This window comes from Microtus oregoni, unplaced genomic scaffold, assembly GCF_018167655.1.
Source record: "Microtus oregoni isolate MIOR12 unplaced genomic scaffold, Mior012 000008F_ref0000371, whole genome shotgun sequence".
In the NCBI taxonomy this organism is placed as follows: Eukaryota; Metazoa; Chordata; class Mammalia; order Rodentia; family Cricetidae; genus Microtus; species Microtus oregoni.
This window is the reverse complement of record NW_024543067.1, coordinates 16,757,483-16,783,088: the sequence shown is the minus strand read 5'-3', so window position 1 is coordinate 16,783,088 and position 25,606 is coordinate 16,757,483. Positions and strand designations below refer to the sequence as shown.

Genomic DNA, 25,606 nt, shown 5'->3' with positions numbered 1-25,606 from the left:
CATTTTATTCTCTTCTATTTTATTTTGTTCCAACAGATTTACGAGGTGTATAAAATCTACATATTTTCCCTTTTCCTTGGGTATTTGCTACAGTTTGAGAATCCAGCTTTATTGGTGTCTCCTTTGTTGAGTTTAGTAGGCGCGTTAATGCTAATTAAGTGCCTTCAGGTAATCAACATTGCTGTTTTTAAAAAGTAGTCTCATTTTAGATCATTAATTTTACAACTCCTTTGTTCATGTATGTTTTTTCTTTTGTAGCTGAATGGGAAAAAAGGAACTTTTGTGGCTAAAGTAATCAAAGTGTTTAAGTTTTATTTGGTATGTACTCTGCCGCTGACCTTGAATTTGATAATGAAGGTAAGGAACTCAGATTTATTTCTAGATTAATTTGAGTAGAGAAATATATATAGGCCAGCTTTAATGACAATGATAATCTAACAAAGGAATAGAGTACATACAAAAATATCTTCAGTGATACAAGGAGTTTGAGGCTAGTGTCCTCTACATCAGACTGTGTCAAAAATCAAATGAATCAACAAAAATTTCTTCAGGAGCAGGGATTATTTGAATTAGCTTTCCTAGGTTGTTATTTTCATCCTCTAAAAATGCCATTTCATTTTTGTCTAAGCATACAGTAAATGTTCATAGTAGACATTGTGTGCTATTTAATTCACCTTTCTTTTAATCAGGCTGTGTTTTCTATCATTAGTAACTGAAAATAAGTATATTAAAAGCATAGACATATCTGGATGGTGGTGGTGCACGCCTTTAATCTTAACACTCGGGAGGCAGAAACGGGCAGATCTCTTGAGTTTGAGGCCAACCTGGTCTACAGAGCATATTCTACAATAGCCAGAGCTAGATGGAGAAACCCTGTCTCGAAAAACCAAAAAATAAAAAAAGAAGAAAGCATTAGGCATGGGAAGCATTCTTTGTTTACGTAATGTTTTCTGTGAGAGTGGCGTGTCGTGTACGTGATGCCTGACTGCCTGATTCTTTCTCTTCTAGACATTTGTCCCACACAAAGAAAATGAGCATGTGCTAAAATTTCTTGAAGTAAAATTTGGACTAAATGTGACTAAGTAAGTTTCACATTTGCAAGTTCACCTAATCTGTAGCACCTAGAAAATAAAAAGAACCCTTGATGGAGGGAGTGTGTGCCTTGTTACATGTCGCTTAGAAAATAGTATTGGATGTTATTATGTAGAAGATTACTTTTTGGTTTTGGTTTTGTGGTATTAAGGATAGTCTCCGGGGTCTTGCGAATTATAGGCGATGTCCTACCCCAAAACTATAGCCCTAGCTCTATAGAAGAGACATGCCATTGATTTTTGGATTAGAGGGGGGTGGTAGTGCATTGGCCTAGTATGCACGGGGCCCTAGTTCTACACCCAACACTGCAGGTAAAACTCATGGTCAGCATGCTTGGCACATGGTTTGAATACCTCACACACAGTATAAATACATTTCTAGTCTCCTAAAAAGTAGATACACTTAAACTTCTAACAGCATTATAGTATTTCTATTTAACAATCTTCATTGTTGTATATGGATATGTTGTGTATGTGTGTAAACATGAGTTTGCCACAGCACATGTCAGGATCAGAGGGTAGGTTTTGAGAGTTAGTTCTTTTTATTGTTTTGGCCTGTCCTGGAACTAGCTCTTGCAGACTAGGCTGGCCTCAAACATGCAGAGATCCGCCTGCCTCTGCCTCCCGAATGTTGGGATTAGAGGTGTGTGCCACTACTACCACCCATCTAGAGAGTTAGTTCTTTTCTTCTACCAGGAGTTCCAGCAGTCAGATTCAGGTTATGGGGCCTCTGTGTAGGCTTGGCTGTCCTGGAACTCATTCTGTAGACCAGGCTGGTCTCGAATTCAGAGATCTGCCAGCCTCTGCCTCTCAAGTACTGGGATTAAAGGCATCCATCACCATCGCCCGACTCTTTTATTTTTATTCATATGTATGTGTGTGCCAGCTTGTATGTGCAGGTAAATGAAGGGACCAAATTCTCTGGTGCTAGAGTTACAGGTGGCTGTGAGAGTCTCAGCTCCACCTGATAAAGGAACTGAGACTGAACTTAGGTTCTCTGCAAGAGCCTCGAGTGCTAATAACCACCAAGCCATCTCTCCAGCTCTCTCATAGTATTTTCAAGTCTTACCTTTGGTTACGATTAATGGCACAGTCTAAACTTAGAGTAATTAGCCGACATGGCTGGAGAGGTAGTAAAGGGGTAGAGTGCTGGCAGGTAGACAGCCCTAGGTTTCATCTCCAACACTGCAGAAACAGAACTAAAGCAGCCAGTAACCACGTGTATACAGCATGTGTTTATCTTTAAAAAGCACAGGAGCAGGCTTGGAATGTTGCTTAGTGATCAAGCATTTGCCTCGCATGTGAGAGGTCCTGCATTTGATTTCTAATACTGCTAAAGAAGAGGAAAGGGCAGAGGGAGACAGGGAAGTATTTGTTTCATATAACAGTCATTGGGTTTATAATAATAAGACCAAAAGCTGACTGGGTTTTATTTTAAAAATTTAATTTTTAAAAAAATTTTTTAATTAAATTTTAATTTTAATTAAAAAATAATATTAGGCCAGGAGTGGTGGTGCACACCTTTCATCTTAGCACTTGGGAGGCAGAGGCAGGTGAATCTCTGTGACCAGCTTGGTCTACAGAGCAAGTTCGAGAACAGGCTCCAAAGCTACACAGAGAGACCCTGTCTCAATAAAACAAAAAAACAAAACAAACAAACAAAAAAGAAACCAACAACTAAATGTTGTGTTTCTAGTAGTTGTTGCTTTATGAAACAAAATGAAAGAAATTACTTTATGTCCTGATAGTATTGTCTAACAGATGTTTGTTTACACATGTCTCATGTTCTAAGAAAGGTTGGAATCTTTGTTACTTGTGTGATTAAATAGGATTGTAGATTGAATTTCTTGTTATGCTATATAGCACAGTTAGCAAATGAAATGTTTGATGTGTATTTATTCACTAGACAGGATCCTTGAGGAGACACTAATGGCCTGGTGCACGGACAGTGAGAGCTCTTTTTTCCGTTGACTACCCCGCCCTCTCTGAGTGCCCTGGCTGTTCTGTTGCTTTTTGTAGACCAGTCTGGCCTCGAACTCAGAGTTACCTGTCTCTGATTTTAGTTTTGGGACTGCAGGTGTACACATCCCTGGGTTCATTCCCCAGCACCATGTAAGCTGTGTGTGGTAGCACATGTCCTGGTATTACTTGGTAAGATGGAAACTGGCAAATGAGTGTTCAAGGTCATCCTCCCCTACATAGAGAACTGGTGTTCATGAAGCCGTGGGATACATGACACCGTGACGTAAAACAACAACAGTAATAGCATCTTCAGCCCCAATATGAGATATTTTGGTAGCATCTATTACTGCTATTTTCCTGCTTGGCACATTTTCAGGCTTCAACTTGTTTTTTAAAGTGAAGTCATTTTTGTTTTTTGTTTTTTTTTAATATTTATTTATTTATTATGTATACAATATTCTGTGTGTATGCCTGAAGGCCAGAAGAGGGCGCCAGACCTCTTTACAGATGGTTGTGAGCCACCATGTGGTTGCTGGGAATCGAACTCAGGACCTCTGGAAGAGCAGGCAATGCTCTTAACCACTGAGCCATCTCTCCAGCCCCATGAAGTCATTTTTGAAATAGACACTTGAACCTACCCATGAACACTTTTAAAATTTTGTTATTTTATATGAATGAGTGTTTGCCTGCATGTATGATGTGCAACACATGTGTACAAGTGCCCAGAAGGTACTGGATCCCCTGGAACTGGAGCCACAGATGGTTGTGAGTCTTAGTGCATGTATGTGCACCATATACATGCAGGTGCCCGAGGAGAGGGCATTAGGTCCCCTGGAACTGGAATTACAGCAGATTGTGAGCTGTCATGTGGGTGCTGGCAACCAAACCCAAGTCCTCCGGAAGAGCAGCTCGTGCTGTTAACTGCTGAGCCAGCTCTTCAAGTGTACCGTGAGCACTCTGAGCAGCACTTCATCTCTTAATTGGGAGTGTGGCCCAGTGGTAAAAATTGTGATGCTGAGTAATGGTGGCGCACGTCTTTAATCCCAGCACTCAGGTGGCAGAAGCAGTCAGATCTCTGTGAGTTCGAAGCCAGGGTCCAAAGGTGCAGAGAAACCCTGTCTCTGAAAACCAAAAAAAAAAAAAAAAAAAAGTGTGTGTGTGTGTGTGTGTGTGTGTGTGTGTGAGAGAGAGAGAGAGAGAGAGAGAGAGAGAGAGAGAGAGAGAGACTGAGACTGAACTCAGGTTTTCAGGCTTGACAACATGAACCTTTACCCAGCAAGCTATCTTACTGGCTCCAGTTTCATAGATCATGACTGTTCATGGTCATTTGGTTCACTGTTTCTGATCCATGGCGACTGGCTTGTAATGAAAGAGGTTAGGAAGCAGGGAGAGAAGGAAGGGGCAGGGACAAGACGTGTACTTCAGAGGCATCCGTCTGGGGACTGACTTTCTCCAGAAAGGCTCTGTAGACAGAAGCTTCTGTCCTAATGGTCCCACAGCCGTTCAGTTCCAAAGAAACACATAGAGGCTTATGCTGCTTGGCCTATTGCTCAGGCTTATTGTTAACTAGCTCTTGCAGCTTAAATTAACCCATAATTCTTGTCTATATGTAGTTGAATGGCTTGTTATCTTTTCTCAGGCAGTCTCATCTTGTTTCCTTTGTGTCTGGCTGACGACTGCATCTCTGCCTTTCCTCTTCCCAGAATTCTCTTAGTCTTGTTACCCTGCCTATATTTCCTGCCGCACGAGTGACAAATCTTTACACTATACAAGAGCATCTCCCACAGCAAGGCCCCATCTTTTAAAGTTTTCCTACCTCCCAATGATGCCGTCCCATTATGAGTCCATCAGTCCATGACCTAATGAGTTCCTCTGACCTCCACCCCAGAACACTGTGCTGTTGGGAATGTGGTTTTTGGTTTACAAACTGTGACTCTGGTAGGAGAAGCAGCAGTGTTAGATTGTGAGAAGTTTAGATGAAGGTGGGTGCTTTGTAGTAGCCAGACCTCCTCTTCATGTATAACTGCATCCTTGCTGTAACGACGAGTGGCTTTAGAAAATGTGTTTTGTCTCCGTTTACTGGGATTTTTAAAATACCTTTATTTATGTTCAGTGTTTAAAGCATGTGTGAGTCTAACAGCACACATTTTGTCTCTTGTAGGAATTTCACACTGAACTGGCTGCTCTGTCAGGAGTCTCTCCAGGCACCGTCTCAGGATTTCTTCTTACGACTGACGCAATCTTCCCTATTACCATTCTATATTTTAGTGTTAATTATTTGTCTTCTTTCTATGACACAAGTTATTTTTCGGAGGATGAAGTAAGTGTTTATAATATTCAATTGTAAAGATATTAAATACTTTAAGTAATGCATGGGTGTGTGTGCCTCTGTTGGTCTGGTGCTGGGCTTTGATAGCCCAGGGCCTTGTGAACATTGAGCTTCTGCTCTGTCACCAAGTTGTACTCAGACCCAGCTGTTTGTTGGAGACTGGGTTTGGGATTTGGGGTGCAGTGCTATGGCAGAGCACTTAGCTAGACTGCTTGGGTTCCACTCTTGAGGAGGAAAGGAAGAGAAAGGGTCTGCCATGTTGCCACAGGTGATACCGAGCTTAGATCCCCCCAGCAACCCTCCTGACTCAGCATCCAGATCACTGAAAACTGCAGGTGTGTGCCACCTCCATCTCAGACTGTTGGGTTTAGAGCCTCTGATTCTGCTCTTTTGTCGTTGGTCATTATAAATTAATCAGAAAAGCTCAGGTTAACGTTATTCAGTGAAGATTTAGAATCCAGCTTGGATAAACAAATATGTAAGTAATAGATTAAGCTTTTGCAGACTTACTAATTTACTAAAATTTTTACTGAATTAAAAATAATATATTTGACTGGGTATGATGGTGCGTGGCTTTAATCCTAGCACTTAGGAGGCTGAAGTAGGCTGATCTATGATTTTGAGGCCAACCTGATCTACAAAGCAAGTTCCAGGATAGCCAGGACTATACAGGATAACCCTATCTTGGGGGATTGAAACATTTTTTATAGATATTACAGTACAAATCACACTAGTACTTTAATTTCAATGTAATTATATAATTGCTGTCAATTTTTCTGAGTATGATAGGTCATGCCTATCATCCAAGCACTCAGGAGGCTGAGCTAGGAGAATTGTGAATTTAAGGGCAGCCTGCACTAGGCCACATAGTGAGAACCTGTCTCAAAAAATGAAACAAGGAGCCGGGCGGTGGTGGCGCACGCCTTTAATCCCAGCACTCGGGAGGCAGAGGCAGGTGGATCTCTGTGAGTTCGAGGCCAGCCTGGTCTACAAGAGCTAGTTCCAGGACAGGAACCAAAAGCTACGGAGAAACCCTGTCTCGAAAAATCAAAAAAAAAAAAAAAAAATGAAACAAGGGAGCTGGAGAAGTGGCTCAGAGGTTGGGAGCACTGACTGCTATTCCAGAGGTCCTGAGTTCAATTCCCAGCACCCACATGGTGGCTCACAGCCATCTGTAATGAGGTCTGGTGCCCTCTTCTGGCCTGCAGGAATACATGCAGACAGAATACTGTATACGTAATAAATAAATAAAACTTTAAAAAAAAAGAAACAAAAGCAAAATCAAAACAATAACAAAATAAAAATAACTGTATGTATGTTAACCATATTTAATACATTATTAAATGTATTTAATAATTTCAAATATTATTGACATGTTAATTATTAACATTTATTTTCTATCATTAATATGAATATATTAATATATTGATTTATAATAGCATCATTATTAATAATTATGTGTGTTAATATGTTTATTATGCTAGAAAGGTGGTTGTGTATGTTTGTAATTTCAGCACTTGAGCAGTAAGGGCCTGGTTTTGAGTTCAAGGCCAGCCTAGCCTACATACCAAATTCAGAGCTAGTCAGACTACAGAAACTCCGTTGCAAACCAAACATAAATACATATAAGAATTACTAGTAGTTAGTTCCCAGTCAGTTTCCCTGCTTGTAGAGTGCATGCTTCCTTACAGGCAGACAATACAACACTTATTTAACGTATAAAGACCTATGCTTGGTGACCCCAACGCTATAATAAAAGAAAAAAGTATCTTGAAGACCTGTAGTCTCAACTCTGTATAGCCTAAAGCAAAAGGATTGCCTGGAGTAGAGACAAGCTTAGCTACAGAATATGTTCTAGGTCCAGCCTGAGCTAATGGTGAAGCCGGTCATCCAAACAGCAACAAAAACCAAGCAAACAAACAGAAGCAGGATGATGGTTAAGCATAGTTCCTTAGCTCTGCAGTCTAAGTGTCATGGCTAGCATTGCTAGTTCAGGCATAAGGGATCTTAGAGAAGGAGAAGAAATTCAGTTTTAGGTATAGCCTTCAAAGATGATAATGTATCTTTGATTTTCCATGTATATTTTTCCAAACTGTTAAAAACATATTTCCTTTATATAGTGGTAAATCCCAGAAAGAAATTGTAACTCTTGAAGACGGGAGAATTGGAGAAAGGCCAGAAATCATTTATCATGTCTTTCATACTCTTATACTGGGTTCTCTTGCAATGCTGATGGAAGGGTAAGTTCATTTGTTTATCAGTTATTGCTATAAAACTTATCCTCTCTACGGATAGCTTGTGAGTACATTTAAAACAGTTTGTGAATTTAATCCCAGCACTCGGGAGGCAGGGGTGGTCAGATCTACGGGTTCCAGCCAGCCTGGTCTACATAGTGAGTTCTAGGACAGCCAGGGAAGGCTACACAGAGAAACCCTGTCTCAAAAACCAAATCACCAGTAACAACAACAAAAATAACAAACTTTTAAAATATAAATAAATTTAGCAAAGGTTTTATTTTGTTTTGGTTTTTTTTTTTTTTGGAGCCTGTCCTGGAACTAGCTCTTGTAGACCAGACTGGTCTTGAACTCACTCAGGACCTTTGGAATAGCAGGCAATGCTCTTAACCACTGAGCCATCTCTCCAGCTCCCTTAGCATAACTCTTATTCTTGGCCTACCCATCCCATCTCTACAAAGATATCCCTTTCAGGCAGGTGCTTCCTTCCTAGGAATAGAGGGCAGAGGCCGGAGCACTCTGTGGAAAATTAACATTGATTCACATTAAGTGAGATGCGTGAAAATAAATATGATGGAAGATAACTGGTGATGCTTTTTGCATGATGATTTATTATTATTAAATTGTAATTCAAGGGACTAGAGATACAGCTCAGTGATTAAGAGCACTGGCTATTGTTCCAGTGGTCCTGAGTTAAATTCCCAACAACCACATGGTGGCTCACAACCATCTGTAATGAGATCTGGTTCCCTCTTCTGGCCTGCAGGCTTGCAGAAGTGTCAGAAGTTCAAAGTTGTTGACCTGGCCACATCACTACTTCCTTTCCATTGATTCTTAAAACCTAACCTAAAAAATAAAGTTAAAAAAATAAAAAGAATGAAAAGGGAAGTCAGATATGATAGCTCATGCAGTCAGAAGGCTGAAGCTGAGGGATTACCTTGAGTTTGAAGACAACCTGGGCTGCAGGATGAGGTCCTGTCCCAAAAACCAAAGGAAAAGCCAGTCACAGTAGCTCATGTCTGTAATCTCAAAAGGCTGAGGAAGGGACTCTCACTGGTAAATGTCAGCCTACATAGTGATTTCCAGAACAGCCTGGACAACTGAGGAAGGGCACCCTGTCTCAGAAAAGAAGGAAAGAGGGCTTCACCTTGAGGTGCACACCTATAATCCCAGCACTTGGAGGCAGAGACATGTGGATCTGTGAGTTCGATGTCAGCCTGGTCTACACTATGGGTCCTTGTCTCAAAAGTAAACAACCATTTGGGAGCTGATCTGTTGCTAACATTAGAAGTAAAGATTTTTCACTCTGCCATAATATCTGTGGCTAGTTAAACAGAATTTGGAAAGGAGAAATCAGATAATGACGGTTGTAGGGTGCACGATATGTGACTCATTTTGGTGTGGGACTTATTTTCCAGCTTGAAATTCCTCTGGACCCCGTACGTGTGCATGCTGGCCGCGTTTGGCGTCTGCTCCCCTGAGCTGTGGATGACACTCTTAAAGTGGCTTCGGCTGAGGACTGTGCACCCTATCCTGCTGGTGAGCCATTGTTTCCTGTGCAGTACTGCTTACCCACCAGCTACGTCAGATAAACACAGCAGGTGACCTGTCGGATGAATAGCTTTGATGGGGTTCCCACCTGGGAAAGACCGTGGGGCTTTACACTGACTGCCAATGGCTGGTTGTTTCTGTCTGCAGTTTTCCTCATGTGCCAGCCATGGGTATTTTCCACTGCTTGTGTGTTTGTCTTGGGAAAATATTCCATCGACTGGGCACATATAGAGCCGTGAATTATCAAGAGGATGATTTCTGCTAAGAGCTGTTCTTCTGCTGGGTGGTAGTGGCTCACTCCTTTAATCCCAGCACTCAGGAGGCAGAGGCAGGTCGATCTCTGTGAGTTCAAGGCCAGTCTGGTCTACTGAGTGTGTTCCAGGAGAGCCAGGGTACCACCACCCAGCTATGACAAACATTTTTAAAAGTTTTCTTTTCTTGTTCTTGTTCAGACCGGGTGCTTGGCTGGGTAGTGAAGAAGGGTGATCTTGATCTCCTGGGTCTGTTGCTTTCATCTTCTCAGTGCCAGGATATCAGGGCTAGGGCCTGAATCCAGAACCTCCTGAGTGCTAGCCAGGTTCTCCACTGGCTCATCTGTACCCTGTTCTATGGTTTGTTCATTTGTTTTTGAGATGGGGTTGGATGTAGCTCGGCTCGCCTTGAACTCCTGATCTTGCTTCCAATACCCAAGTTCTGGGCTTATAGGTGTGCAACCGCCACACCGAGCTTTCAGTTTCATTTTGAGACAGGGCCTTTCTGTATAGCTCAGGTTATCCTCAGACTCACAGCAATCCTCAAAAAGTGGGAATACAACCATGAGCACTACTCTTGGCTTATAATTTTTGGTTTAAACAAATGCATTTCCATTTATGTACTTACAAAATAAAAGGGAAAAGTTGAAATGAATCCGTAATATGATATACCACTAGAATTTCTTCCTAACTGCTCTTATGGATGATAAGAATCATTTGTTTGCTTATATATATGTAGTTTATTTTATTTTTTAAAAAGAAAACAAACTCTTTTTTCATTTTACATACCAGCCCCAATTCCTACGCCCTTCCCTCCTCCCCTCCTCCCCTCCTCCCCACCTCTCCACCTCCATCTACTCGTCAGAGTTGCTAAACTACATTGCTTTGGAGAAAGTCCAAGGCTGAGCAAGGTAGCCATCCAAAGACATTTGTTTTGTTTTTAAATGTTTAAGATACTATTGTAGCTTTCATTTATTTTTTAACTATATTTTTATTTATTCTTCGTGGTTTTCATGTTATGTATCCCAAACCCATTCATTTCACCATCCCTTCATATCCACTCTTTGCCCTTGGCAACCATCCCCCCCTCCACCCCCCCAAAAAAACCATACCAAAAAACACATAAAGTTTAAGAAAAACTGCTGTTGCCCTGTGTCATGGAGGTCCTGCAGCTTTGCTCTGCAGGGCCGGTCCCTTCGCGTGTTCCCACAGATAGCAGAAGAGGTGTAGCCTTCATTTCTACAAGATTTCCTATGGTATTAGGAAGGCTGCCTCAGGCAGCAGCATTCAACATGCATGCACTTAGACCCAGATACACCTGCCTACATTTAGAAAAGTCTTTATAAGGTTTACATATTTAGGGGCTAGAGAGATGGCTTAGAGGTTGAGAGCACTGACTATTCTTCCAGAGGTCCTAAGTTCAATTCCCAGCAACCACATGGTGACTCACAACCATCTATATTGAGATCTGATGCCCTCTGCTGGTGTTCAGGCAGACCTGCAAACAGAGAACATTATAGATAATTAATAAATCTTTAAAAAAAGGTTTTACATGTTTGTTATTTGAAATATCACTATAGAAGTAATGTTTTCCAGTTTGTTCTATGAGGCAGAGTCACTTAACTGGCCTTAAATCCTCAATCCTCCTGCCTGTCTCAGTTTTATAAATACAGGCAACCATAAATTCAGATCAACTAAACATTAACTTTTTTAGTATTTTTAAAAGTTATTTTTTTAGAGATAGAATCGTTTTGTGTAGACCCGATTGACCTTGAACTACCAGAGATTCCCCTGCCTCTGGCTCCAGAGTGCTGAGATTAAAGGTGCACACCACTATTCCTTGAAAAATTACCTATGTGTATATGTATGTGCTTTAGTGCATGTGTGTGCACTTACATGCCTGTGGACACTAATGAGCCACCATGTTTCTGGGAACTGACCCCTGGTCCTCTGCAAGTGAGGTAAGCATCCTAACTGCTGAGCCGTCTGGTTTATTGAGATGGAGTCTCACTGTGTAGCTCTGGTTGGATTGGAGCTTGTTCTGTAGACAAGGTGGCCTTGAGTGCAGTTTTATCTACCTCTGCCTCCAGGTGCTGGGATTAAAGGCGGTGTTTCCATGTTCCTCTTCCCTTTTTGATGGTCAGCCTTGACGTCACACGTTTTACCTCACTCACCTCCCTTTAGACCAGATGCATGCTCATGCCAGTCTCTGACTGAATGGGTGTTTTTGTTTGTTTGTTTAATTTGGGGGGGGGTTGGTTTTTTTGAGACAGGGTTTCTCTGTGTGGCTTTGGAACCTGTCGTGGAACTAGCTCTGTCGACCAGGCTGGCCTCGAACTCACAGAGATCCGCCTGCCTCTGCCTCACTGGGATTAAAGACATGAGTCACCACCGCCCGGCTGTGATTGAATTTTTAACTATAAGGATATTATCTTGGTCATAGTGTCAGTTTGAATACCTCTATATATTCTAAAATGTTTACCCATAACCCTTTTTGCTTTACTGTTTTAGGCTCTTATTCTGAGCATGGCTGTGCCCACTATTATAGGTCTTAGTTTATGGAAAGAGGTAAGAAAACTGAACTTTTACTTTATGAAAATGTACTCATCTATAAAGTAATAAATGTATGTATGTGTGTAGGAAGCTTCTATCAAGACACGGTACTAACAAATCTGATTTTATTTATTTATTTTCTAGACAGGGTTTCTCTGTGTGATAGTCCTGACTATCCTGGAACTTGCATTGTAGACCAAGCTGACCTTGAACTCAAAGGGATTTACCCACCCTATCTACCCTCCCAACTCCCGTCCCCCAAGCTAATAGTGTGTTTTTGGTGCCCCCCCCCCCCCCCCGTCAGTCATCGTACCTATAATTTCTTACGACATTGACCTGAAATTTTAGAATAAAATGTTAAGGTCTCATAAGGCACATGAATGTGGCTTTGCCATTCAGATAGCTGGGAGTGAGAAGAGAAAGTTATCTTCAAAATATCTCCTTCCTTCCTTCCTTCCTTCCTTCCTTCCTTCCTTCCTTCCTATTGATTTTATTGAGCTCTACATTTTTCTCTGCTCCCCTCCCTGCCTCTCCCCTCCCTTCAGGCCTCTCCCATGGTCCTATGGGCCCAAGAAAATCTTGTCTTTTTCTACTTCCCATGTAGATAAGTTCCATGTATGTCTCTCTTAGAGTCCTCATTGTTGTCTAGGTTCTTTGAGACTGTGATTTGTAGGCCAGTTTTCTTTGATTTATGTTTAAAAACCACTTATGAGTGAGTACATGTGATAATTGTCTTTCTGGGTCTGGGTTACCTCACTCAATACGATGTTTTCTAGCTCTATCTATTTGCCTGCAAATTTCAAGATGTCATTATTTTTCTCTGCTGTGTAGTATTCCATTGTGTAAATGTACCACATCTTCCTTATCCATTCTTTGGTCGAAAGGCATTTAGGTTGTTTCCAGGTTCTGGCTGTGACAAACAGTGCTGCTATGAACATAGTTGAGCACATGTCCTTTTCGCACGATTGAGCATCTTTTGGATATATACCCAAAAGTGGTATTGATGGCCTTTCAGGGAGGTTGCTTCCTAATGATCTTGGCCATTCTTACGGGTGTAAGATGGAATCTCAGAGTTGTTTTTATTTGCATTTCTCTGATGACTAAGTATGTTGAGCATTTCCTTAAGTGTTTTTCAGCCATTTTAGATTTCTCTGTTGAGAATTCTCTGTTTCGGTCTGTACTCCATTGTTTGTTTGTTCTTTTGATGACCAATTTCTTGAGTTCTTTGTATATTTTGAAGGTTAGTCCTCTGTCTGCTGTAGGGTTGGTAAAGATCTTTTCCCATTCTGTAGGCTGCCATTTTGTCTTGTTGACCATGTCCTTGGCTTTACAGAAGGTTTTCAGTTTCAGGAGGTCCCATTTATTGTTTCTCTCAGTGTCTGTGCTACTGGGGTTATATTTAGGAAGTGGTCAAGCTGATATTGTTAATGCTGCTATTGCCTTTTTTTTATTCTTTCCCCACATTAGGAACCTAACAAAAGAGCCTAAACAAATTTTCTCTTTCCCTTCCTTCCCTTCCTTCCTTTTTTTCTCTCCTTCTTTCTTTCTTCCTTCCTCCCTTCTCCCTCTCACCCTCCCTTCCTCCCCCCCCCAGCAGTTCTTCACTATTTAGCCCTGGCTGGATTAGAATTTATTATGTAGATTAGGTTGGCCTCCAATTTATCAGAGATCTGCTTGCCTCTGTCTCCCAGGTGCTAGGATTAAAGACGTGCACCACCAACCTCTGCTCCCAAAACAAAACAAGTAAACAAACAAACAAACAAAAAAGGTTTTGCTTTCATTTGCTTGTCTTTTTTTCCTTTTTTAAAATATTTATTATGTATACAATAACCTGTCTGCATGTATGCCTGCAGGCTAGAAGAGGGCACCAGACCATGTGGTTGCTGGGAATTGAACTCAGGACCCTTGGAAGAGCAGGCAATGCTCTTAACCTCTGAGCCATCTCTACAGCCTCTCATTTGCTTGTCTTTTGAGACAAGGTCTTACCACGTGGTCCAGGCTGGCCTTGAATTTGTGGTCACCCTCCCGACGTGGCTTCTCAGGTGCTGGGGCTGCACACGTACCGTCTCATCAGCCTGAGCCTTTCTTCTATGCTGTTGTACATGCCCACCATTGACAAAAATGTCCAGGAATAAGTAGGTCTTAATATTTAAACAGATTTTGGGAAGTTCAATTTTAATATCTGAAATGAAAAAGGTTTTGGTTTAAGAGAATGTAATGTAACAGGAAATTAATTGCCAATAAACCTGAGAAGTATCTGTCTTGGAATTTTAATTCTTTAGTATGTCTATGCATGAAAGCTGTAACTGATGATTGCAGGGCACTGAAAGTCTAAGCACTGAGGAAATACAGAATTATTTAGGATGAAATAAGTCAGTGGAAACGGCAGAGACCAGGTAGTTTTGCTAGGTCAGCAGTATTTGGAGTTAGTCTTTTGAAATACTTTGAAACAGTTTTAAACTTTCCAATTACTTACACCTCTGGGTATTTTGTTTTGTGTTTTAGTTTTTTCCGAGATTAATTACAGAGTTAACAGAACTACAGGAATTCTATGATCCAGATACAGTGGAGCTCATGACCTGGATAAAGTAAGGACCACATTCCCAAAACTGTTGCTAACTGTCATTAACCAGTTTTTGTGTGCCACCTCATGAGATAAGGGGCAGTATTCAATGAATTGTTCTCCCCATTCACTTGTAAACCTCAGGAGCCATCACTCTGTACTTCTTTATGTTGACACGCACTGGTAAGTATTAAAGTGGAGGTTTGCAGCCCTCCTTTGTACCAGGGACAGACATTCTTTACTTACTCGTCAGCCAAAGGTGGATGACTCTGGGACTCAGGAAAGTCTGTATTGTTGGGGAAAGCATCGAATAACAGCATATCCAGAATAGCCGTGCTTCCTCTGCTTGTGAGCTCTCGGTTAGAAACAACCATAACAATAGAAAGTCAGGTTCATCTCTGAGTTTGTAGTAATGGATCTGAACTCACAAGTAGTGGCACAGTGGGAAGATTCTCCCGGCCTCGGCCAGCTCAGGTGGGACTGGATGGTCTGAGGTGGCCTCCTCTGTGTTTGCTGGTTGTCAGCTGAGATCAGATTGTCTGGGCCTGTGGTCTAGTGGTTTGTGCACCTGTTTATGAGGTCGTAGCTGGAGAATTCCCAAGAGAAAGAGTGGCTATGGTTCATTGGAAGCTTGCTGTCTCTAATATTGTGCTTCAGTGATAAAACACCATCACTGAAGAAAGTCAGGCATGAATGTGCAGGCAGGAGCTGATGCAGAGGCCATGGAGGAGTGCTACAGACTCGCCTGGTCTTCGTGGCTTATTCTGCCTGCTTTTTGGGGAGAGAGTCGGGGTTAAGACAGGGTTTCTCTATGTAACAGCCCTGGCTGTCCTAGAACTAGCTCTTGTATACCGGGCTGGTCTTGAACTCACAGAGATCCACCTGCCTCTGCCTTCCAAGTGCTGGGATTAAAGTCGTGCACCATCACTGCCCAGCTACCAGGCCTGCTTTCTTACAGCATTCAGGACTGCCTTCTCAGGGGTGAACTGGGTCCACACACATCAATTATGAATCAAGAAAATCTACCGCAGACTTGCCAATCGTATGGAGACATTTTCAATGAGTCCCTCCCCCCAAATATGTCTCTAGCATGTGTCAAGTTGACATGAAACTGGCCACTATTGTCCTGCATCACTATGATCCAGAAAATCTCATGGCTAGGATTCGCATTTCCCTCCATGTCCATGGCTAAGGGAGAGAATTACTGCAGCCATTTTTATGATCAGTCTGCTCCTAGATAGACTTCCAGATAACTATGTTGGGAGTTGTTAAAGATCAAGTGAAGGAACCAAACACAACAGAAGTGGCGAAACACTTTTAAAAGTCCTAGAAGAGGCTGGTGGTGTGGTGGCGCTCGCCTTTAAGCCCAGCACTTGGTAGACAGGCAGGTGGATCTCTGTGAGTTCGAGGCCAGCCTAGTCTTCAGAACAAGTTCCAGGACAGGCTCCAAAGCTACAGAGAAACCCTGTCTCACCCCTCACCCCCAGCCGCAAAAAAAAAATTCTGGAAGAGCCAAACCTGGAATCTATAAAATGACAAGTTTGTTTATGGAATGAGTGAATAAAAGTGAGACTAGCTCTTTTAATGCAGTCTTACTTATAAAGGCATTCTTTATATAAAAATGTTTTTAGGTCACCTTAACCATTGTTACTTATACTTAATCCCAGCACTCGGAAGTCAGAGGCAGGCGGATCTCTGATTTCAAGACCAGCCTGGTCCACAGAGCTAGTTCCAGGACAGCTAGGGCTACACAGAGAAACCCTGTTGGGGTGTGTTTGTGTGTTGGGGGGGCGGGGGCGGACACGGCAAAGACTTGAACAGTTGGATGTTGTATAATTGGGTAGTTGTCTGATTGTAATTATTTTGGCTTAAGTCTGTTTCCCTACTCCTGAGTCTTTCATTGGCCAGGTGCTGTTCCTTTCCTTCCAGAGCTTAGCTCTGTGCTCAGTCCATAGTAGCCAGGTACTGAATAGATAATTAAGGGCGGCTGGGGTACAGCTCAGGTAGATTGCATTTGTGCTTGTGTCTTAGGTAGGGTCTGTTGTGAAAAGACTCCATGGCCATGGCAACTCTTATAAGAAATACATTTAACTTACAGTTTTAGAGGTTCAGTCCATTGTCATCATGGCGGGGAGCATGGTGGTGTGTAGGCAGACGTGCTGCTAGCTAAGTCTTGATCAGAAAGCAACAGGAAGTGGTATGTCCCACTGGACCTTATCTTGAGCATATATGAGACCACAAAACCTGCCCCCAAGGTGACACACTTCCTCAAGGCCATACCTTTCTCCAACAAAGCCACACCTAATAGTGCCTCCCTATGAGCTTATGTGAGCCAATTGTACTAAAAGTGCCACAGCATGTGTGTGTCATGGTATATGTGTAAAAGTCAGAGGACAAGTTATTGCCACTGTATGGATCCTGGGGTCAAGCTCATGGCTTCAAGTTTGGCAGCGAGCATCTTTACGTGCTGAGCCCTTTCTCCAGGCTGATAAGTACTCTCTGATCCTAGGCAGAGGTGTGAAGTTTCATCCTAGCACTGTGAAAATAAATGGGAGGAGGGAGGAAGTGATTTTAAGTGGACTCTGTGGAGTGGTCCACACTGCTGTCGACAGGAGCAGCAGGACGGTGGATGGATGTGGAAGGATTTGAGTCATGTGGATTAATGTTTGCCGAACAGGGATGTGAGAGCCAGCTACCCTCTCTGATGTAGTGTATTCTTGTTTCTTACCTCCAGTCCCTTTGATTTTAAGAATTTCCTTATCTTCAGTACTTAAAACAAGCTGATGACATAAAGTAGATGTTCAGTCTAGCCTTCTCTTTAGTAATGCATAGTGAAGTGAGCCGCACTGACGGCGAGGGCTGTGTGCTGGATATCGCAAGGAGCTAGTATGGGAGAGCTGGTATAAATGAGTGATCCTAAAGCATATGGTAGCATATTGCACTTTATCATGTACTCTCTGGTTCTTCATAGGAGGCAAGCTCCAGTTGCAGCCGTGTTTGCAGGAAGCCCGCAGTTAATGGGTGTGATCAAGCTGTGTACCGGCTGGATGGTGACGAGCTTGCCACTTTACAGCGATGACGATCTTCTCAAGAGAAACGAAAATGTAAGCCACTTCAGGTTCTACGTTTGGGTGTTTTATTGTAACACTATATTTTAATCTTGTTCTGTACTGCTACGTGCTTCTTGATAGCTAGGGAAATCCAGTTTGAGAAGATGTGGTTCACTTTAGTTTCTAGAAGTTGTTGGCAGGTTGAAACAGGAGAGCCACTGTAAATCTGATGCCAGTCTGTGCTCCATAGTGCGTTCCAAACTAGCCAGACCATAGCAGGAGACAGAAAACAGGTGAAAGTTGCTTAATTCACCCAAGAGAGAGCCCAGGATTAAAGTGCTAAGCTCTCTGTTTTGTGAGGGGTTGCTGCACTCTGTAGTTTCTGTAACGCTGTCAGTGGAATGGCTGGATAATATTACAAAATGGGGCACCAACCTTCCAAAGTATCATGGTTCTCACATTGTTGAAGAAAACTGTCATTTCCTATCTCAATAGGTGCTGATAACATAGGAATGTAATCTGGACGTTTGTGGAGCTAGAGAGAGGGCACAGCGAGTAATTTGCTTGCCATCAAGTGTGAGCGCCTGAGTTTGCAGCCAGAACAGCCGTGTTAAGGACCAAGTGTGGCAGCCTGGGCCTCTGTCCCAGTGCTGGGAGTTAGGGACAAGATCCTTGAGGTGTGATGACCAGTCGCTTTAGCCCAGTCAGGGACGTCCAGATTGAATGAGAGCCTGTCTCAAAATAAGGTGGAGTGCTGGGGAGGGGGCATTGAGGGTGGGCGGTGGTGGTGCACAGCTTTAATCCCAGCACTCAGGAGGCAGAGGTGTAGGGATCTCTGTGAGTTCAAGGCCAGCCTGGTCTGCAGAGCAAAGCTCCAGGACAGCTAGGGCCGCCACACAGAGAAACTCTCAAAAAAAACAAAAATAGAAACCAAAAAAAAAAATTGGCAAGAGATTGGTGTATGCTCCTGCCCTGCCCTTCATGAACACATATGTACTGTTTTGATTTATCCAGACATGTTAGCATCCTTATAATGCAAGATATTTGGAAGATGGAGGCAATTTCAAGATCAAACTAGGAAAGAAGCAATTGCTTTGGGAAAAAGAAAATGTAACTCAATGGTGCTGTTTGCCAGGCATTCCTAAGTCTTTGGGTTCAATCCTCAGCACTGCAAAAGTCAGTCAGCCAGCCAACTACCTTACCTGTGGGGTTCCTTCCGCTTTATTTTATTGGTGTGGGCTTTTATAAATAATTCTGTATAACATCAGAATGTGGTTTAGAAAATGTCTTTTTTTGAGTCATATGATTTAAATGATAAATTTGGGGGCTGGAGAGATAGATGGCTTAGTGGTTAAGAGCACTGACTGCTCTTCCTGAGAACCTGGGGCTCAATTCCCAGCACCCACATAGCAGCTCACACTGTCTATAACTCCAGTTCCAGGGGACTCAGTGTCCTCTTTTGGTCTTCATAGGCATCAGGTACACTCATGGAGCACAGACATACATGCAGGCAAAGCATCCATATAAAAAAATAAAAAATAATTTAAAAAATATTTTAAAAAATAATAGTTATGGATCGTCCTACTGAGGAGAATTAAATTACCAAAACAGTAAAACTTCAAAAGGCCTATTTTTGTTTTTTTGTATTTAGAAAGAGGGTCTCAAGTTGTACATGTAGTCAAGGTTAACCTTGAACTCGTGATTCTCTTGCATCCACACCTGCAAGTACTGAGCTTATGAGAATGTTCCACTGTGCTGAGAATGTACTGTTAGGTTGTGATTGTCTGTGCATGCGTGTACATATATGTCCATTACAAAGAGTTTAGAGGCAGGAGGAATTAGTTTGCCTACAAAACCTAAGAATTCATTACACATTCGGTCATTGAAGACTAGTGAGATGCTTGTTTGGAAATGGAATATGTGTGATTGTGTGCTGAGACTTCTTTGTACCAACTAGAAAGTGAGGCAGGTTCTGTGAGCGTGTGGAGGAATTTTGGTTGCCCTTGAGGCAGTTGAGAAACCTGTGTTTAGAGTTGACTATTGACAGGTGGCTCCTTATATCTCTAATCCTAGCTTTTGGGAAACAGAGGCAAGGACTGCAGTAAGTTCAAGGCCAGCCTGGACTATATAAGTGAAATTTTGTGTCATTCAGCCAAGAAAAAAAAGTTTAGAAAAGGGACAAAGGGGAAGTTAATTATAGCAACCAGAGAACAGAGGGACCCAGGCAGGAAGGACAGAGGGAGGTGAACCTACAAGTGGTCTGGTTGATGTTTGCTGTGCTTCAGAGAAAGGGTGGTGTTGGGTAGAATATGGACAGAATTCCTAAGAAACCATCAACTCTAGCTTTTTGTTTTTGAGACAGAAATCTCACTGTGTAGCCCAGGCTACCACAATGCCCAGCTTCTTTGTCTTCTTTTGATAGGACTTTTCCCCAGTATGGTGTTTCAGAATCAGTTATAAATATTTTGTTTTATGTTTTATGGAACTCGGCTCTTAGAATAGTAATCATATTTTGTTTTATTTTGTTTTTTCAGAGTTTGCCTTCCTTTATGGTGTTTAGTCAGTAGTAGTTACTGGATGATTTTATCTAATCACAATAGTGCAGATGAAACAGGGTTTCTAGTAAGACAACATCTCTAGCCTATAATGCAAGACTCATCTTTGTATGATTTCTTACACATTGTCAGTTCAGGAAGACTGCCTGGAGAGGACTGTCTAGAGACGTATTTGGTTGCATCACTAGGGATAGAATTCTGTGAGAATGGAGCAGGTGCAGACCAGAGGTGCTGGTAAGCACCCTTCACTGGGTAGGATAGCCCCTGCACTGTCCCCAGAATGAGGTGTATAGCGGGTGGGGGCATGTGCATGTGAGCACCGCCATCTGAGGGGTCCTAAAGAGGACATCATGCGCCCTGCAGAGGGAGTTACAGCCATTGTGAGCTACCTGACTAGATACTGGCCATCTGCAGGAGCAGGTCATGCGCTTTGCTGCTGAACCAGCTCTCATATCCCTGTGTCTTATTAAAGCTGTGCAATTTTAATTAACAGGTGCTTTCAGTGTCTTTTAAAATTTGTCTTAATTATTTCCTTTCAGATTTACCAGATCTATTCAAAGCGATCTGCTGAGGACATTTATAAGATACTAACATCTTACAAAGCTAACTACCTAATTGTAGAAGATGCCATCTGCAATGAGATGGGAACCATGAGGGGCTGCAGGGTTAAAGATTTATTAGATGTTGCAAATGGACATGTAAGTAACCATTTGAAAAGCTGATTGTTTCTTTGAAAAATGACTTGACGTGGCCTTATAATCTTCCTACATGAATTTTCGCTGCTGCAGCAAGTAACCCTCACACTGCTACCTAGTATCCAAGGAGGCCGCAGGGGAGTCTGCAAGTCCAATAACCAGTACCGACAGGAGTAGATGCTTTTACTCCTGCAGGACTTGAGGAAAAGATGAATAGATCACTCTGAGTTGTAGGACAAATTCTGTCTAGGCTATAGCCAGGATTTCTTTCTTTCCCCTTCTGAAATAATCATGTTTGTCTTAATAAGGCAAGACGAGTTTGTAGGTGAAGAACTTATTCTCACATTGCCGTCTTTCAGCATTGGAGAGGTGGCTCAGCATTTCGAGTCCCTCTTGCCCTCATCAGAGGACCTAGGTTCAGGTCTCAGGCCTCACATAGCTGCTCACAACCTCCTGTAACTCAGTCTGAGATGTCTGATGCCCTATTCTGTCCTCTGAGCACACTGCATGCGTGCAGGGCACACATGGGGCTCGTGTGCGTGGGGCACATGCCCTTCATGCATCCAGTCAGTATCCTCAGACCAAGTACACACATGGAATAAAAATAAATCTTAACGTATTTCCCATTTTCATGTCTTCATGACCCAGTAAGCTTGCATTGTAAACTTATGTGTGTATTTTGAATATTATCAGGGGTGCTTGATAAAGTGATTTTGGTTTATTGGTGATAGATTTTTTTTTTCAAATTTTATTTTACATCCCGACTGCAGTTCCACCCCCCCCTCCCCAATCCACTCCTCTGTTTTCTGTTCAGAAAGGGGCAGGCTTCCCATAGGTATCAATAAAGAATGGCATATCAAGTTGCCTTTATGTTATTTTGGGGCCCACTTCTTTATTATTTCTTTCATGTGTTGCCAGATGTGGGCTTGAGCTTCTTTACTATTGGCATTGGTTGTCTGGTGTCTGGAATAGGTGTACAATATTATAGACACGAGCAGGCATGGGGCAGCAGGCTGGCTTAGTGGGTTAAGGTTTGTGTTTCCAAGCCTGACAACCTGAGTTCATCCCTAGCACTTCTAAAAGTTGTGTTCCCCTGTCTGTCTGTCTGTCTCTCTCTCTCTCTCTCTCACACACACACACACACACACACACACACACACACACCACACACGGATGTAATGGAAAACCCACAGAACTTAGGTTTAGTTGTGCTGTGGTGGTGAGCACTGTAGATGGGAATGTAAAAGCCAAACACTAGGCAGTGTCACATGTGTGCTTGCTTACTAGGTGACTGCATAGGCCGGAGATGGTATGTTGATTTTTCATCCTTAGAAGCTGTGTAAGTGAGTTCTTCAGAGCACTAGTGACAGGTGATAGAAACAATGTCAGCTAAATTTTAGTATTAAATCCTTTACAAACTGCAAATATTTTATGCTTATTTCTCAGTCAGAGTTCAGGAATTCAGTGGTCATGAGGACATAGGAAAAGGCTTAAATTTGCTAAACAGCATGAGGTATTTTATAATCATGTTTAGCAGGTAATTTTCATATACATATACTAGTACAAGGATTATATTCCTCATAAATTTAGTAAGTTTTTTATATTGTTTATTATTTTTTGATAGGTGCTTTGTGAAGAAGACAACAAATTAACCTTTTCAAAGTATGGACGGTTTTGTCACGAGGTCAAGATTAACTATTCTCCGTATGTGAACTACTTTACTCGTGTGTACTGGAACAGGTCCTACTTCGTGTATAAAGTCAACACTGTGATCTCCTTCCAGTCTTGAGAATAGCAGAGCCTTCGCTTCAGAGACTGCTACTTGAAGTCACATGCAGGGTTCTGGACCTGCACGGTGTCCTGCAGGTGGTGTGGATGTCTGAACTGCTGCTGCTCCTCCCACGCCTGCTGCTGATTCCTGGGTTTACCGTTTTGTTGGAAGTAGATCAGATGTCGCTGTCTAAGTAAATGTCAGATCCAGCACAGCAATCTTCCTGACAGCTTTCTTCCTTAATACATGATTTAAAGATTTCCTGTCGCATCATCTCCTCGTGAATCTTATCTATCATAATATTGATCTTTAATTTGGATATTTTTCAAGGTCAGTGTTTACTTCAAAAGCATAATTTTTAATAAGTACTTAGGGTGATTTAATTCTATAGTAGAAGAGGAAATTCACAAAGCAAGTTTGTAACAGTTGTGAATTTTTTACAATTAAAAATAATTTAAGGCCGGGCGGTGGTGGCGCACGCCTTTAATCCCAGCACTTGGGAGGCAGAGGCAGGCCTGTGAGTTTGAGACCAGCCTGGTCTACAAGAGCTAGTTCCAGGACAGCTCCAAAACCACAGAGAAACCCTGTCTCGAAAAACCAAAAAAAAAAAAAATAAATAAAATAAATTTAATGTTAGTTAAAAATATGTGACATTTAAATTAGAAGGGAAATAACATAAAGGAAAGTGATTCTTTTTATGATATTGTTCCTGTCATCTGCTGCTTGAGTGACCTAGCATATTCTTAGCAACACATAGGATGAATTAGTACTTTGATTATTTCATGACTATTAAGTGATTGCCTTTCTCACTTATGCCCATTAAATGCCTAACAATTTAATCATGCTAAAACAACAACTTTTGTTTGTTTATATATTTATGTGTGTGTGTATGGACACATATGTACACACATATACATACATATGTATGGACATTTCAAAGAATTTTAGGTTTTTGTGGATGTGGAGTATACAATCTAATCATGTTCTCTATGGACGTATTAAATAAAAATAATGAAGACTGTCACAGTAATGATATGCACACTGCCGTGGGCACCGTTTTCTGGAGGTGTTGCAGACACTTGTAAACACACCTGCATATAGGTGTATTGGTTATAAAGTATAGCCAATGAGGTGATGTTATTTATGAAACATTATATGTTTAACAGTAAGAGCAAAGTAAGGGTTAAATAAAGTTTTCACCATTTCACAGTATAAATGCTATATTCCGTTGTGTATTTGCACTTTTTTATCATTAGAAGAAATTCTAAGCCAGGGCAGTGACTTGCACCATTAATCCCAGCATTTGGGAAACAGAGGCAGCCAGAGATACAGAGTGGAACCCTGTTTCAGGGAGGAAAAAGAAAAGAAAGAAATTGCAAATTAATTTGGCCTTTTAAAGAGATTGAGGATGGGTGAAGCCCGTAGAGAAACGGTTTGACTGAATTTAGACAGTTGTTGAGTTCTCTACCTTATTGTTCGCGTGCTGTGAAGTTACGTTTTCAGAACTCTAAATAATCTCTTTTCTTTCTGTAACAGATATGTACAGAATTACTTTTCTTTTTCAGGTGTGTGCACTTAGAGTCACTTTAAGATGCTTTACCGTTGTGGAGCCTAACTGACGTTTTCATACCTCTGTCTAGCGTCTCAGGCTGACTCTGAGCACCTTGGGAGTCAGTAGCGGTTAGCATCAGGCTTTGTGAAAAATGACCAGTGCTCAAGTTCACAGTGAGTAGCCATTTGGTCTTACTTAGGATCAAATCATGCAGAAGCCGGGCGCTGGTGGCACACGCCTTTAACCAGCACTCGGGAGGCAGAGGCAGGCCCTCTGTGAGTTCGAGGCCAGCCTGGTCTACAATAGCTAGTTCTAGGACAGGCTCCAAAGCTACAGCAAAACCCTGCCTTGAAAAACCAACCAACCAACCAACAACAACAACAAAGCAAAACAAAAACACGCAGAAGCAGCTTACATACTGTAAAGTACAAACCCTGTTTCCCTTGTGATATGAAATAGTCAATTGAATTTTTACTGACATGGTAACATGTGTGGTGTTTTAGTTGCTGGTTTTATTTCCCTGAAATAATAATTTGCTTTGCTCCTGTCATTATATTTCTTAAATAGACACACACAATTTTTTAATTAAAAGGTTATAGTTAGTCCCAGGCATGGTGGTATACTCTTTATCCCCAGCTCTCAGGAGTCAGAGGCAGGTGGATCTCTGGGTTCCAGGCCATCCTGGTCTACAGAGTGAGTTCCCGGACACCCAGAGCTGTAGAGTGAGACTCTCTCAAAAAACCAAAAAAAAAAAAAAAAAAAAAAGTTAAAGAGTTTATAATTAAATTTTCACTCAGAATCAACTGAAACAGAGACATAAGCTTTATTGTAGCGATTCTATTGGCTGTGACTGTAGGCCAGTGGCAGAGGGTTCGGGTGGCATACACACGGCCCTGAGTTCAGTCCCTGGCACTACTGAAAAAAAAAGAAGAATAAAATGATAATGGTAGGTATGAGAAATAAATTGATTTACTTCTATCTTAACTGTCACCAACACTAGAAAATATTAAATGCTGAACAAGTGAAAAAATCTGCAAGTAGTAATACCTGGGTGCCTCGCAGCCGTCAGGTTCAGCAGTGGAGCTGTGTCGGAGGAGCAGAGCTTGTGGGGTTGGGGTAGGAAGGAGTTTCTCAAAGAAACCTAAAGCAGTTTGCTCTTAGTATAACAAACCCATCGAAATAAGTGCCTTATCGTCTTTATTTCTAAATTCGTTTGATATTTCATATCATATTAGCCACTTTCTTTCCCATAAGAAAAGATGGGTAACTTTTTGTACATTGGTGAAATAGAGAAAGGCTGAGGAGGAAATCCTGCGGTAGAGCACTTCCTTAAGATTAACCCCACTGTGCACTGTCACCATTAACTTCAGTAGTGAGCAAATCTGTGTCCGGAACATCTAGTTTCCTCACTGAGTCATCCAGCCTCTCTGGCGCCAAGTAGTCCGCAAA

At 41.9% G+C, this 25,606-nt stretch overlaps 1 protein-coding gene across 4 annotated transcripts in view; it reads left to right on the top strand.

Annotated features, from left to right (window-relative positions):
• Dpy19l4 (dpy-19 like 4) overlaps nt 1-24,833 on the top strand; it is a 51,903-nt gene extending 27,070 nt beyond the window's left edge. For 3 of the 4 annotated variants that reach the window (XM_041657245.1, XM_041657244.1, XM_041657246.1), the window contains 11 exons: nt 37-168; nt 259-357; nt 1,009-1,082; nt 5,215-5,373; nt 7,503-7,622; nt 9,035-9,155; nt 11,930-11,986; nt 14,477-14,559; nt 17,506-17,638; nt 20,679-20,837; nt 22,459-24,833. In XM_041657245.1, coding sequence (XP_041513179.1) covers nt 37-168; nt 259-357; nt 1,009-1,082; nt 5,215-5,373; nt 7,503-7,622; nt 9,035-9,155; nt 11,930-11,986; nt 14,477-14,559; nt 17,506-17,638; nt 20,679-20,837; nt 22,459-22,623 — 1,302 coding nt within the window. In that variant the 3' untranslated portion in view covers nt 22,624-24,833. The remainder of the gene's footprint in view (nt 1-36; nt 169-258; nt 358-1,008; nt 1,083-5,214; nt 5,374-7,502; nt 7,623-9,034; nt 9,156-11,929; nt 11,987-14,476; nt 14,560-17,505; nt 17,639-20,678; nt 20,838-22,458) is intronic. The other variant, XR_005974740.1, reaches the window with a different exon arrangement.
• The last annotated feature ends 773 nt before the right edge of the window (nt 24,834-25,606 follow it).